The following is a 15,438-nucleotide window of genomic DNA, read 5'->3' on the forward strand; positions in this document are numbered from 1 at the left end:
GTAAGTCTTGGAGTTTGGGTGGTGGGTATTCAGGGCTCTTACAGGGAGGCAGATGGGCAGGAATAAAGGTGCAAGTGCTCTGCCCCCAGGCCCTGCATGGCGCCTCTGGCTGGGACCGAGGGGACGCGTGCTGTTTGGGAGGTGAGTTGGGAGTGCAGGGTGAGGCCAGCGAGGGCGGTGAGGACTGGGCCACTGAGGACCCCAAGTTGTTCACCTCCAGGGCCGAGTCACTGGAGCTCGTATGCACGTGGCCTCCCACAGCCAGTGGGGGGCATTGAAAAAGGCGACCCAGCTAAAGCGCTTTTCTCAGTGTGTGGAAGATCGCACATCTTTACTATTAGCCCATTATTGCTCGTATCCTTCTGTTCTTACTACCGCTCTTCCTGTCTCAATAGGTGCTTAAGAAATGGGTGCCTAGCCCTGGCTGGTTTGGCTCAGCGGTTAGAGCATCGGCCTGCGGTCCAGAGAGACACGGGTTCGGTTCCCGCCAAGGGCACGTACTTCGGTTGCAGTTTGTCCCTGGCCCTGGTTGGTCGTGCAGTGGCAGCCACTCGATGTGTCCCCTTCACATCGATGTTTCTCTCTCTCTGTCTCTTCCTCTCTCTCCCTCCCACTCTATCGGTATAAAAAATGGAAAAATGTCCTCGGGTGAGGATTTAAAAAAAAAAAAAAAATGGGTGCCTAAGCCTCAGTTAGCTTTGAACTCTTGTCTCTCTCGCAGCTTTGTTTCACCAGGCAATGATGTTTGCATCTGTTCACACATACATGAGGGCTGGGATAGTACCTCCAAGTCACTGCTGACCGGGTGGCAGAGCTGGTTGGCAGTCGGCCTGCTGTTCGTTCTGACGTGTTCTTTTTTCCATCCGATTTAGCTCATATGTGAATATTCAAGAAATAAAAGTGGTAATGGAATTGATTAAACTTCTTAAAGACAAAAGAAGGGACATTACTTTCCGAAACATTGGCATAATAACCCATTACAAGGCTCAGAAAATGATGATTCAGAAGGAGTTGGACAAAGAATTTGAAGGAAAAGGGTGAGGCATCTATATTTTTATAGCCATTTCTAGTTTTTCTGTTGAATTACAGAGAAGAAAGAGGGGCTAGAAGGAAAGGAAGCACTGGGGAGTGATCGTTAGTGACCATGGTCGTTAGTCTAGCACAGGGCGCTGGGTGGAGGAGGGGCTCACTTGCAGCCGGTGGGCAGAGCTCCTGCCGTGGGACACTGGTCGCCCCCCGGAGACCTAGCGGCGGAGCAGACCCAGGAGCAGCCCAGGCCTTCCCCTAGCTCCTTGACTTGTCCATCCGAATTCTCTTCCTGGAGGGATGCGGAAAGTCACATCGCCATGTAGAAGGAATGATTTAAACCTTTTCGTGTTTTTATGTGTAGGGACAAGATCATGTTTTTGTCGTCTTTTTACCTTAACTGTAAAATTAAAGGTGTAATATTGAAAACCCATTAACTCAAAAGTTTCTTGAGCTAGAAACACACAAATGACCAAAATTGACTCTAGAAAAAAATGAAATATTGAACAGACCTATAAAAAGTAAAGAGATGGAGTTAGTAATCAAACACTTTCCAACAAAGAACAGGACCAGGCTTTGTATGATGGAGGGGTGGGTTTGGTGCAGCTGAACAACCAAACGTGCAGTCGTAGCAGAGAGGAGGCACTGGCACACCGCAGCACAGCTGAGCCGCGGACACACAGTCAGAGAAGCCAGACACGCAGGCCACATGCTCTGTGGTTCCACTGATAGGAATGTCCAGGACGGAGCATCTGCAGAGACAGACAGTGGATTCAAGGTTGCCGGGGCCTGTGGGGTTTCTCTTGGGCGACGGAGGTGTGAGATTAGATGGTTGCACGGCAGTGAACGTGCTTACAAACCACTGCACTTCCGGGGGGCTCTGTGCTGTGTGAGTCACACTGCATGAGTGCAGATACCATGAAGACATTTCTGAGAAATGAATGCTACTCTGTGACTGTGTGTGCTTAATAACCATCTTACATTTTCTAGTAAACTCTCCTCTTTTGTAACTAGGCCCGCAGAAGTCGACACTGTGGATGCCTTCCAGGGTCGTCAGAAAGACTGTATTATCGTCACGTGTGTCAGAGCAAACGCCCTGCAAGGCTCGATCGGGTGAGTCGCTGTCACTATTGAGCTTTAAGTTGTGAGGCTGATCCAGTGTGGGGCTGCCTCTCTTGATACCTTGTATGCGAACCCGTGACACAGTGTGAGTAAGAGTGAAGTCAGTCACTGGGTCTGGTGTGTTTCGGGCCTGCTGCTCTCCACTGGGATGTGCCGTGTGTGGTTTTCCCTCTTCCCGCTGTGCGTCCACGTTGGCGGAGTCTGTTGGTCTGCACTGCTCAGTGCGCGCAGGATGCCGAGGCCTGCCGTGGGTGTGCAGAGGGCGACCGTGCTCCGTCTGGGGGCTGAGATTCTCTTCTCCTGAGCAGCAGATGAAGTTCACAGACTGTAAACATGTTCAGTTGTTCCTGAAGAAAACGGTCATTGAAGTTCCCCTTCCTCCAGAGTCTGCATGTGCACATGGAGACCAGTTATCTCAGGACCGTTCTGTAAACAGAGCTGATTGTTTTCCAGCTCATCTGAAATTTCTGCTTCATCTGTAAGCAGTTTTGCTGTTTCTGTTAAGTTTGTCTGATTTGGGTATATTTCTGCATTAGTTCCACAATATTTTAGTAATCCCAGATACATTTACATTTCAAAATAATCAATCTAATGTCATATTTGTAGGATATCTTTAAGACTTAGAAATCATACTGTTAAAATTTCCAGTATCTCATTCAAGTCAAAATAGGAAACTGACGGACAGACGCATCCCTCTGAAGGAAAGGGAAGCGCTGGATGTTTGTTTGCTGGCTCAGTGGGACCTGCTCCGGCCCCAGGCGCCCAGTGCCGGGAGGAAGAGTGAGGGAGCACCGTGGCCTGTCCCACCCACGCCGACACAGCGCTGAGTCCCTCTGTAAAAAGAAGTAACTCTTTTTTTTTTGCCTAGATTTCTGGCGAGTTTGCAGAGATTGAATGTCGCCATTACACGAGCCAAGTACAGCCTCTTCATCCTTGGACATTTGAGGACGCTGATGGTAGGTACGCTCTTGGTGACCAGAGAACCTGGAAGTTGGCCTGTCATTATGGATAGTGGGTCGAGGGCTAATTTTTATTTTCATCAACATGGAAACGGATTCGGGAGTATGTGAGGACAGGAAAGAATGAGCCCCTCCCCCAAGTGGTGTGCCCCCCAGCAGCTTCTCCCTGGGGCTTTCATACACTGAGGCCCAGGTGCCCAGTGTCCTCTCAAGATGACCTTTAAAAAAATGGTATCTCGCCCTGGCCAGTTTGGCTCAGCGGTTAAAGCGTCCGCCTGCAGTCCAGAGAGACCCGGGTTCGGTTCCCGCTAAGGGCATGTACTTCGGTTGCAGTTTGTCCCCGGCCCTGGTTGGTCGTGTGGGTGGCAGCCACTCGATGTGTCCCTTTCACGTCGATGTTTCTCTCTCTCTCCCTTCCTCTCTCTCCCTCCCACTCTATCTGTACAAAAAGATGGAAAAATGTCCTCGGGTGAGGATTAAAAAAAAAAAAAATGGTATCTCCATCCTAGGATTGTTAAACTGATGTGTTCGTGAAGGGTTAGAATTAGCAGACATGGCTATTGTTGGCTCAGCTTAACACCAGCGCAAGGGCGTGTGCAAGAGCGCACTTGGGCTGTCCCCTGGCCCTGGCGCCAAGCGGAGCTGCTGTGTCACCAGGAGGCACGGTGCAGCGCTAGAAGGGAGCCAGCAGACTCGTTGGTAGACAGATATTGGGCTTACCTTGGTCATATCACAGCTAGCTGAGGCTGGTATTCACTACCTGTCTCAGTAGGGGCAGTAACTTCCAGTTTTTCCGATTTCTCTAACAGCGATTTCCCCATTTTGGTAGTACCACCAGAGGGCGCTCAAATATAGTCTTTCTCATTGAACTCTTACCAGCGCTGACCAGGGCAAAATCAAAGGCTTTGTAAAAAATTATTTTCCTTGAGACCATAAGGATCTGAGTGTTTAAAAAAAATGATTTCTTGTTGCCCTGGCTGGCATGGCTTGGTTGGTTGAAGCATCGTTCCATACACCAGAGGGTTGGGGGTCCGATTGCTGGTCAGGGAACATACCTAGGTTGCAGGGGGTTCAGTCCATGGTTGGGGCACCTACAAGAGGCAGCCAATTGATGTTTCTTTCTCCCTCCCTCCCTCTCTGTCCCTTCCTCTCTCTAAATAAATAAATAAACATACACTCAAGTGAGGATTTTTTTAAAAAAGATCACCCTGGCCAGTTGCTCAGCGGTTAGAGTATTGGCCCGAAGACCAAAGAGCAGCGGGTTTGATTCCAGTCAAGGGCACGTACCTTGGCTGTGATTCGATCCCTGGCCCTGGTCGGGGTTGTGCAGAAGGCAACCAGTCAGATGTTTCTCTCTCTCTCTCTTCCCATCCCACTCTATCTGAAGATAAGTGGAAAAATATCTTCAGGTGAGGATTAAAAAAAAAAAAGTGTCTGCCCTGGCCGGTTTGGCTCAGCGGTTAGAGCGTCGGCCTGTGGTCCAGAGAGACCCGGGTTCGGTTTCCGCTAAGGGCACGTACCTCGGTTGCAGTTTGTCCCCGGCCCTGGTTGGTCGTGCGGGTGGCAGCCACTCGATGTGTCCCTTTCACGTCAGTGTTTCTGTCTCTCTCTCTCTCTCTTCCTCTCCCTCCCTCCCACTCTGTCTGAACAAAAAAAATGGAAAAATGTCCTCAGGTGAGGATAAAAAAAAAGGTTTCTTATCAATTGAATAATCTATTATAATTACTGTTTTTACACAGTTGAATTTTGATGTTTAAATCTGAAAAGTACAACGTTATTAGAACTGTGCCTCTTAGCGGTGCCCATATTAGAGAAGCCCTCACGGCACCCCTACTTTCACTGCCCCCTTACTTGGCACCCAGGCTGTTTATGTGCCCTGGCAGTGCACCTGGGGTCAGGTTTAGGGTGGACGAGCGCCACTGTGGTCATGGAGGATGGAGTAGAGGGGCAGGAAAGCCCATGAGGGCCGAGGGCGCCGAGTCCCTGGAAATCGGTTCCTGCGCGTGCTCGCACCCCTGAGAAAGACTTTGGGAGCCCCAGGATCACACCCAGATTTGAAGGCCACTGACCTCTAGCCGTGACATTATCTTGCATCCCAGTGCTACTAACAGAGACAGACAGAAGAGAAGAACTCCCATGATCATTTGGGCCTTTCAATGTTTGTTGCCCTTGTGGCTGCTTTTTTTTTTTTTTTTTTTTGGTTCTTTAGCTCAGTTTCCCTTATGGAAGTGAAATCAAAGGAAATCAAAGATTAAGGCACTTGGTTTCCTCTGAGAAACCAAGACTAATAGCCCTTATTACAACTGTCTTTATGAGATCGGATGAAACGCCCAGTTTAGGGGCCGCGGACCTGGCAGAGGCCGCCTGCTTCAGTCTGTGCTTTACCGAAGGGCGAGGCCCGAGCTCTGTGAGCCCGCAATGGAGACGGAGCCCACGCCTACCGGGCCTGTGTGGAGCGGCTGTTGACATGCCTGCCTTGAACCTTGCAGACACCCCCTGAGTCCGCGTGGTTTCATAGTTTGTCAGCTCAGGAAGGCACCGGTTATGTGCACCATTACTTGGTGTAGGATTAAACTGTAACACGACTCTTGATTTTTGCCTAGAATTTTTGTTTTATATGTATTGAAAGAGCTCCTGCAGACTTATTTAGGCAGATATTTCCCATTCCCCAGTTCAGGACACGTCCTCGGCCATGCACGCCCTGCCCCGCGCGGTCTGGGGAGCTGCTGGCTCAGCGCCGTCTCCACTCTCTGCTTCTAATGCTGACCTCCTTGGTCTCATCAGCTGTCTGCGCGTAGGTTTTCAGGCAAGAGCCAGCCGTGTTCCTTTTTTAAATAGTTTATTTGCTTAAAAGTCCAGAGGTTATAGTTTTTTCTACACGGGACTGCACCATGGCCAAGGGGCACCCCCCAATTCAGAACTGGTAAAATGCAAAGACAGCGTGCATGTGGAACACATTGACTGCAATATCCTATTCACACATGAGGAGACAGGCTCAGAGGTCGAGGGGCCGGGTCCCACACAGTCAACTCTGTGTCTGCCTGGTCCTGGCGCCCTCCGCCTGTCGATGGCAGCACGGCCCGGGGCAGCTGGCCGCCTCCGCTCTCCCCGGCTTCTGTCTTTTGTCTCCCCATGCTCCTTTTCCTTTCAAATGAGGCCCACGTTCTGAAGGGTATGCAGAAGCAGTTCGCTGCTGAGGACGAGAGGAGAGAGACGAGCAGTCGGGTGGGTTTTCTTTCCTTAGACGTGCTTTTCTAACCTCAGCTCCTCTGAGACAGAGAAGCACCAGGACAGATATCCTTGGATTAAGATGGGTTAGCCCTATGGAGTTTGGGAAGCCTGCAGGAATTTGATGAAAGCTAAGGCACTTTTTCTAGAACAGTCATGAGCACTCAGAAGTTAGGGCTTTGTGAAGCAACCCTTCCTGTTCCGAACGTCATTAGCCTTGCAAGAGGCAGGCGAGACTAGATCAGCAGTGGCCAGGGCACTTCCTGGGATGACGACAAAGTCCTCTGTCTGCACTGTCCAGCACGCTAATCGCTGGTCACAGGTGGCCACTGAGCACTTGAAATGTGGCTGGTACAACTAAAGTTTTGCTTCATTTGATTTTAAGTAGTCGAAATGTAAATGGGTCCCTGGGCCGCTGTCCAGGGTGCAGCTGCACGCAGCCGCTCGGGAGCCGCAGCAGGGAGTGGCCAGCGCCCTTCTTCACACATGGTGAGCTCTGACGGCTGTCGGGCTGCCGGCTGACTTCTTTCCCTTTCAGCCGTGTCTCACGAGTCACGGATTCTGGAGAATCTGTTCGTGGAAGTCTACTTCTTTGTTCAGACATGAAGCTGGGCCCTCATGCCTGTGAGTGTCTGTTGGGGTGTAACCGTCTCTCCCTTGTCTTGATTTCAAGGACAATCAGCATTGGAACCATCTGATTCAGGACGCACAGAGGCGAGGCGCCATCATCAAGACCTGCAGCAAGAACTACAAACACGATGCTGTGAAGATCCTGAAACTCAGGCCCACGCTGCAGCGAAGTCTGACCCACCCCTCCTGCACAGGCCCGGAGGGCGGCGGCCCCCAGGGCGGCTCGCCCAGCAGCAGACTAGACAGCGAACCCCTCAGGACGCTGCTCGCCTCCTCCCTGTACCACACACCCTGGGACTCGAACGGAGCTGCCGCCGCTGGTGCTGCGAGGGAGTCTGAAAGGCCTGTGCGGGACCAGCTTCGGGACCCACGGCTGCTCAGGAGGATGGGCCTGAGCCCTGAAGCCAGAGGGAGCTGCCTGAGAGATCCAGAGCCCTTGAGCCCCCAGCAGTCTGGAGCAAGCCCTCCCTCGGAAGAGCCCAGCTTCCCCGTGAGTCCCCAGGCTCTGGGCAGCTCCGTGGAGCAGTCCACGGCCACAGGGAGCAGCCACAGACCTCACGTGCCATGTGACCCTCCTGCTGCCAGCGCTGCCCCCACAAATACAAGTACCTGTGACCAGGAAGTGGAGCACAGCCACCAGAGAGAGACCAGGGCTGTCAGTGACGGGGACCAGGGCATGCTTAGCTCTGTGAGCCATCACTCCAAGAGGGACTCTGGCTGGGACAATGGGAGACCAGAGGAGGACAGCGGTTCAAAGAAAAGGAAGCTCTAGGGAAGCCAGGGGACATACGCTGTCGGCCACAAGCGTCATTGCAAGCTTATGGTGACCGGCTAAGAGGACTATCCAGATAAGACTTTTTTTCTTAAAGGAGTTTGTGAGCTGTTGGAGGCCATGGAAAGTATATCCGAACCCCTGGGCCCCGAGCATCTGCAGGACTTCTTGTCAGCTGCAGACACTCGGGGCCTGTGTGCATTAGTGATGGTGCCTTGAAGCCAAAGGCTCGAGGTGTCGGTCTCGTTCTTCCATAAAAGTTAGGTCAGACCCAGTGAGTGTTTTAGGAGCTGAAATGTATATTTGTATAGTGAATAGCAAAATTCTTTTAAAATTTAATCTAGTAGACTGCTAACCCTTGCTTAAAATGTTAATTATTTTCACCAGAACATATCTATGTTAAAAAGAAAGAAAAGCAGGGGGAGGGCAGACCCTTTCAGCCCTTGAGGTGCCAAGCAGGTCTGTGACAGGTTGGGTGGTCTGGGACCCGTGAGGTAACGGGTCAGTGTCTCCAGTTCTACTTACAGAAGTGACAGGAGCCTCCTGGAGGTCAGGTTCTGCTGACGTGCGTTTTCAGACAAGGCACCTTGGCCCGGGACGTTACATTCCTGTGATGAGCTCAGCTACCTGTTTTAGGATAACGTAGCTCTCTAGCTAAGATCCCACCCTTCCCAAAGCAGGAGACTGAAAGAATGACACCCCGGCCCACCGTGAGCGCCCCTGCCTGGCGCTCCAGCTGCGTCGCCCGGGCTCGCAGTGCTGGGCGGCCCTGCACGCCACCCGGAGAACCAGCTGCTTGTTCCCGTAAGCATCTCCCCAGCGACTCTGTCACCAGCTCCTAGGGGACCATGAGGCAGGCAGGGTGTGGATGTTTCAGGCAGGAATCAGCACCCTTTTCAAAGAGCAGGCTAGTAGAGAGGTGCAAGTACTTGGGAGTTGAGAACCAGGAAGAGAGGTGACATTTCCTATGACCTTTAGAAACCACGTGAACCTGTGAAAAGACACCAGTGTTGCAGAGCGTCTGGTGAGGGGAAGTGAGTGTAGTGAGCAGAGCTGAGAGACTTGGACAGGGAGGGGCCGAATCCAAAGTGCGATGTTCCGGACACACAGAACCGAGGGGAAGCGTCACAGGCGGGGGAGGCCCACTGGTGACAGCGGCAGTTGCTGGAACCAGGTCTGGGGATGTGCTGCAGCGCGAGCTAGTGGCAGAGCCACAAGCCCTGAAGCTGAGTGTGCACCTCTTGAGCTTTCGTTTGTCATCTGCTTTGTAGGCTTTGTGTCAGAGATTCTACCAAAGCGCATTGCTAAGAGTTCTTTAAAAAGCAATGTTTGGTTGCCCAAAGTTTAAACAGTCTGCTTTTCATTGCCTGTGTCCTTCTCACTGGTGTCCGACAGCACCCCTGTCCCTCGGGGAGCGCTCGTCCTGGGCTGTGCCACAGAAGAGAGGCAGGGTGGAGGCCAGGGCTCGGGAAGCTTCCCGCATGTGTCTGGGGCACGAAATCTCATTGTTACTTTAAGGTTTCCTTTCCTACCGCCTGGTCAGAATGCTCACAGAGCAGATACTGGGAGTGGTGACAACAGTGTAGCGTCTGACGACTCTGCAAACTTGTAAAGGAGGCGTGACAGAATGTTGGGGTGAAGACTGTCACCCACTATGCTTCTGCAGCAGGGAATGGAGAAGCACGTGTTCCCCAGGACACATGCTGTGCCCCATGCCCGAGCAGGGTCACCCCAGTGACGTCCCATGCCTGTTCTCGCGCAGTGCAGTCGGAGCCCGGCTTTGTCCGCAGGGTGCAGGCAGGCCTGACCTTCGTCCGAAACGCTTGTTCAGTTGGTGAGAGCATTTGCATAAAGCATGTCATACTTCCCGAGGGGCCTTTCTTGATGTGGCTGTCACAGCCGGCGTCAGCGGCAGGTGCGCTCGCTGCAGGGGCGGCGAGCAGGGCCGTGTGCTGGTCCTGGCCAGGCGGTGTGCGGGAGGACCTGCTTCCTTCCGGGTCGGCTCTTCCGCGTGCGCACGTTCTACTTCGTTGCTGTTTTATATGTTCTTTGCCTTGGGTTCATTGTGCACAGTTTATTAAGTTCTGTTTTCATATATTATCAGGAGAATTTTGCTAAGTACATGTGAATAATCTGTAAATGAGTTTTATAACCAAAATGTACCTGAACTATTTTCTAAAGCAAATGTGCACATTGTAATTTGTGCTGAAGCTTTGATTTTTTCTATGCTTTTGAGTTCCTAGCTGGGATTTGCACACGTTAGGTCTGTTGTCTTTGTTAAACTTGAATTCTAAGAGAAAGTTGCAGAATTAAAATGTGGAAACAGCTGAGACGGGTTAGGAGCTCTTATTGAACGAAGGTGCAGTGTGCTTCCTGGGGGACCACGGCTCTCAGCCTCGGTGTCACTGTCCCTGGGCGAGCCAGCAGACAGCGTCCCGGGCCCCTGGCTCCTCCCAGCCGTGCACACCTTCCCAGGAGGGGACAGTGTGCGGGGACAGTGAGCTCGCCACGGGGCCTGATGAGAGCTTCGTGCCCTTCGGCGGCCGTGTCATTTCAGAGCCAGTTATTGCTGTAGCAGTGACTTCGAAGTTACTCCTGTCCGCCCCGGGCGCAGCCCCCTCCCCTCCTGGGGTTCCGCTCGGGGTTTGAGGAGCCGGTGATTCAGGGAGGAAACGAAAATTTAGCTTCAGCTTAAATAGAATTCATAGTGTTGGTGGCACCAAAAAGGCAGTTTCCATACACGTGGGATTTCTCCATAACTCTTTAAAGGACCTGAGTTACTGTCACTGTCCTGCACAGAAGGCACTTGCCAAGTCAGGTGACACACAAGGTGCCTGTGGCGGCAGTCCCGAGTGCTGGGTGGCACTCCCCACGGCCCACGCCCGGGCGCCCTGGACGTGCCATGCCCAGCAGCACGCTGCAAGCGGGACCTCTAGACAGAGTTTCCAACCCATGGCACGCTTCGTGGTCACCTGGGAGCTCTCCAGAACCTCCCACTCCTGGGCTGTGCCCCACAATTTCCCACTTACTGAGTCTGGTGCCGAGTGAATTAGGTTAGCAAGTTAGGGCTAAATGTGTGACCTGGGACCGCGAATGTCCACAGTGACTCCCAGGCCATGGATCAGTACACACCCAGCTCTTAACACTGTCACATGCCAGAGTGTGCGTGAGACCGATGGCACGGGGAGGCTGCTGCGAAGCCGACGCCAGGGCCACCCCCAGCATACCGGCATTGCTGGCAGGGAGGGCCCTGCACGCCCTCCCCTTCCCCGGGTGGTGACAGCATCCTGCGGCTGGAGAGCATGGGCTCTGGCACCACGTGGGAGGGGAGGGACACGGACAAGGGCTGGCAGTTGGCAGCGTGCGCCCACAGTGCTGTGGGTACCACATGCCCGAGTCACCGCTGTGATCTCACCATCACCCTGTGATCCAGGGCAACGACAGCGTTTTGAACACCCATTTCACGGATGAGACTAGGCACAGAGAAACAGTAACCTGCCCAAGGTCGTCCAGGTGCCCTTTGCCATCATCCCGTCTGCTTCGAGGACCACCTTCTTCAGGGAAAATGTGGGCACTGGGTCAACTGTGAACTGTGCCACCAGGAACACAGCCACACACTCTGGGGACCTGGCCAGACCCTGTCATGCCCGAGGGGCACATGGGCCAGACAGTGGGACATCTTTGCCAGGAGCAGAGTCCCGAGGCCAGCAGATCCTGGGTTCAGGTTGGGAAGAGGGCAGCAGCAGAGGCAGAAAACCGGAGGGGGGATGGAGTGCTGCTGTCTTTATCTTAAAAGATCTTTGACATTCAGGGAACATCGCTAAACGTCATTGGGTTGAAGAGGGTATATATAAGACAAGGTTATTACTGTTTAAAAAAAAAGGTAAGCCCTGGCCCGAGTGGCTCGGTTGGTTGGGCATCGCCCTGTGCACCAGGAGGTGGTTGGTTCGATTCCCTGTCGGGGCACAGGCCCAGGTTTCGGACTCGACATCCCCGGTAGGGGCTGTGCAGGAGGCAGCTGATTGATGTTGCGCTCTCATATTGGTTTTCTCTGTCTGTCTCTCCCTCCCTCTCTCAAAAGCAACAAAGTATTCTTTAAAATAAATAAATGAATAAAGGAGGGAAAAGGAGGCCGTTGTGCAGCTGAGTGCTATAAGCTTGGGCTTCTTTGCCGAGACTGGGTCTGCATCTGGACTCTGCCTCTTTTGGGCTGTGTGACCTTGGCCAACTCACCTACCCTCTCTGTGCTGGATTGTCCTTGTTTCTTTGTGCCCTTCCTCTGGTTGGGGGAAGACAGTCCACCTCCATTGACAGAGTGAAGACTGCTGGACACGGGTGGGCACACGGTGGGGGGGGCAGGCGTCACCAGCTGGAGGCACCTGGGGGCGAGGGTGGGGCTGAGGCAGCGTCTAGGCCACAGGGACAGGGGCCTCTCCGGCCCCGGAGGCAGCAGTGTGGGTGTTGGTATGGCTTCCTGGGCCTTCCCACCCTCTAGTTCCCTGACCTGAATCTCTGCGTCCTGGGGTCCCTCAAATCTCCTTTCCTGCCGAAATCACCCAGCGTTGCCTCTGGGTTCGATGCCTCAGCCCTGTGACCAGGACGCTTTGGGAGCCCCAGGTTCTCAGCTGGACAGTGGCTTCATGAGTGGGAGCCAGCGTCCTCGAAACAAGATGTCAGCTCCCAGCACAGCCTCACGGGGGCCCAGCACATGCGGGGAGGTCGTCTGCGCTGTTTGTTTTATGGAAAAGTACTAGAGACATCCATCAGCAGTAGTAACAGTTATTAGCTCTGGATGGTTTGTGGGTGATTTTAATATAAAAATTATCATCTTGCCTTTCTGTATTTCTAACTTCCCTACAGCCATGATTTGTGGTTTTAAAAGGACAAATTAGCAAGTAAAGCTTTTCTTCTGTGGGCCTTTTCCCTTAACTCTTCTGGCCTGGGATGTGCGGGGGTCCCAGGGGACGGGAGGGTGTAAGTGCTGGGACCCGGGCAGGGTGCAGGCAGGGGTGCGCCGCCTCGGTCTGGCCTGCTCCGGCCTGGCCAGCCTGCTGAGATCCCGAGAGCCCACAGCTGCTCCCCGGGCGCCTGTGAAACGCTCACAACTGGACCAGGCAGAAGAGGCAGAAACTGCAGACCTAGCTGTCTGCTTATTCAGAGGTGGGGGCAGGGGTGAGGCTGCCGCGGAGGGGTGGCCGGGAGGCATTTCCCTGACAGCAAAGCCATTCGGATGAAATCTGGCTCCCCCGGGCCTCCTGCTGCAGCAGGGCGAGGGAGGGGACTGGAGCGGTTGGGGTGCAGCCCTGGGAGGACGCCTCTGCCTGGGGCACTGGTTTGGGTTAAATGCTGGGTCTGGAGTCAGGCTTTCTTACTTCACTTGCTAAGAACAGCCTGACTCCAGACCCAGCATTTAACCCAAACCAGTGCCCCAGGCAGAGGTGCCTCCTAGCCTCTCCACCTTCTGTGAGGGGAGGGCGACCATCCTGCCTGGCTCAGTGGTTCTCACCTGGGGCAAGTCTGCTCCCAGGCTGCGGTGTCTGGAGGCACTTGTAATCACCGGGAGGGAGCTAGGCTGGCAGCCGTGCCTGGAGGCCAGGGGTGCTGCAGACCCTTCAGTGATCAAGATAGGCCCCTCCCCCCAGTTATCCCGCCCTAGGTGTCAGGGGCACCGAGGCTGAGAAAGTGGCTTAGGGTGAAGGTGGGGTGAGCTGTGAAGCGGAGCCTTCTCTTGAACTCTGAACAACGTCAAACCAGCTCAGGACATGGTCACAGCGGCAAAGAGGCTGGGCTCTGACTCGGCTCCAATACCCTTGTTTTCTCCTTCTCCCAGCTGCCTGGAAGATGTCAGAATTTCCAAATAGCCACTGGCAACTTTCCCTCCAGCCTGCGGCTGAGGTCAGGGCTGAGCCGCCTCCTCAGGGACTGGGGCTGCCACTCTGATTTATGACACGCTCCACCTCCCTGGCCCGCAGCACCAGGGCTAGCCCCAGGGAAGCTGACGCGGCACTGGTCGGGCTGGGGGAGGGCAGGGAGGGCAGAGTGCAGCCACTGAGGACCCTCTCCTCCCAGACCCCTCGGGAGACTTCTGGGGACACACCCAGAGCGACACAAAGGGGTGTGTGTGTGGGCACGTGCGTAGCAGATGCTGTTGGTTGCAGCCCTGGGCTCCTCTCTGGGAGCGCCCTGCCCCACTGCTGTGTTGGCTTGTTAACAGCTCCTGCTGCACCCCTTCTCTACCAGGGGGCTCCCCCTGCAGCCCCCACACCAGCAGGAAGCTGCCCCCTTGCCTCAACCTGTGATTTATGCTGGAGGGCCGTCCCCTCTCAATTCAACAAACACACGGGCCGATCGACCCGTCTGAATTCTGCTGCTGGCAAAGGAACCGGACCCAGACTGGGGTGGGGGTGGGGGGTGAATTATTGTGATTCCTTTGTATTTTTTATTGATTGATTTTTAGAGAGAAAGGGAGAGGGAGAGAGAGATAGAAACATCAATGAGAGAGAACATTGGCGCCTCCTGCACGTCCCTCACTGAGCATGTGCCCTGACCGGGCCACTGAGCCACACTGGCGGGCATTCATTTGTATTTTTAAAAATCACTTTTTTACTGATTGATCTTAGAGCATGTGCCCTGACTGGGGAGCGAACCTGCAACCCCGACATGATGGGACGGGGCTCCAACCAGCTGAGCCGCCCACCAGGCCTGCCTTCGTATTTTAACGCCATGATGATAGGGGAAGGCGACTTGCTTACAGACTGCAGCCTGCACTGGTGGTTGCCGAGGTGGATTTGGGTCAGCTGCCCCTCCTGGACTCGTTTGCAGCTGGAGGGCGCAGGCAGGTCCTGTCTGGACAGGCGGCTGGAGGCGGCAGGGCCTGGTCCTTGGCCTGACGCGCTCTGGGAGCCGTGACCGAAGGGTGGAAGTCTCTCTGCCCTTAGGGGACTCGGTGCCTGGATGCTGGGTGGGCGGGGCCTATAGCAGGAATTGGTAAGTCTGCCGGTAACAGAAAACCCAAATTCCAGTTTTGAATCACATCGAGGTTTATTTTTTCTCACATTTAGAAGTGCGGAGGTCACGAGCAGGGCTGGTTCCTGGGCTAGGTCCTCAGACAGGCGGCTTCACCTTCCTGGCCCATCGCTCTCACCCAGGGCTGCCAGGCGCCCTCCCCACAGCCCTGCTGACTGAGCAGTGGGGGAGGGGAGAGGAAGCCAGGGCCTAGTCCTGGGCCACCTGAGGCTCCTGTAGCGTGTGTGTGTGGTGGGGGGGTTTGGAAGGAACTTTCTGGAAGCCCCACTCATCACTCCTGCTTACATCTCATTGGCCAGAACTGTGTCCTGTGGCCACTCCTAGGCACAAGGAGCCCCAGACAAGTTTTATTCCTGCCGGGCGGGCGGGCGGAGTGGGTTCAGTCAATGGGAAGGAGGTGAAGCCACAGGGACCTGACAGAAGGCACTTCCTTGGGGGCTGGGAGCTGACCCCTGCAATCTGGCGTTGGGGACGGGAACTGGGGGGGCAGGTGGGCCTTGAGATGCAGCTAGTCACATCATCAGCCGCAGCTACCCCTCTGCTGTGCTGGCTTCATCCTCAAGGCCAGGTTTTGTTCAGCTCGGTCTTAGCCCTGCCTTGGGGCCTGGATGCAGTGTGGCCAGTCTGAACGTCCCGGCGGGGGCAGTGCGGGGCCAGACCCGGATCCGCGGCCCG

At 54.3% G+C, this 15,438-nt stretch overlaps 1 protein-coding gene across 4 annotated transcripts in view; it reads left to right on the plus strand.

Annotated features, from left to right (window-relative positions):
* SETX (senataxin) overlaps positions 1 to 10,508 on the plus strand; it is a 61,149-nt gene extending 50,641 nt beyond the window's left edge. For 3 of the 4 annotated variants that reach the window (XM_036262017.1, XM_036262018.1, XM_036262019.1), the window contains 4 exons: positions 873 to 1,037; positions 2,041 to 2,139; positions 3,017 to 3,104; positions 7,009 to 10,507. In XM_036262017.1, the coding sequence (XP_036117910.1) occupies positions 873 to 1,037; positions 2,041 to 2,139; positions 3,017 to 3,104; positions 7,009 to 7,737 (1,081 nt within the window). In that variant the 3' untranslated portion in view covers positions 7,738 to 10,507. Of the gene's footprint in view, positions 1 to 872; positions 1,038 to 2,040; positions 2,140 to 3,016; positions 3,105 to 7,008 lie in introns of all 4 variants that reach the window. The other variant, XM_036262020.1, reaches the window with a different exon arrangement.
* The last annotated feature ends 4,930 nt before the right edge of the window (positions 10,509 to 15,438 follow it).

The sequence above is a fragment of the Molossus molossus genome, unplaced genomic scaffold, assembly GCF_014108415.1.
Source record: "Molossus molossus isolate mMolMol1 unplaced genomic scaffold, mMolMol1.p scaffold_m16_p_14, whole genome shotgun sequence".
NCBI lineage: Eukaryota > Metazoa > Chordata > Mammalia > Chiroptera > Molossidae > Molossus > Molossus molossus.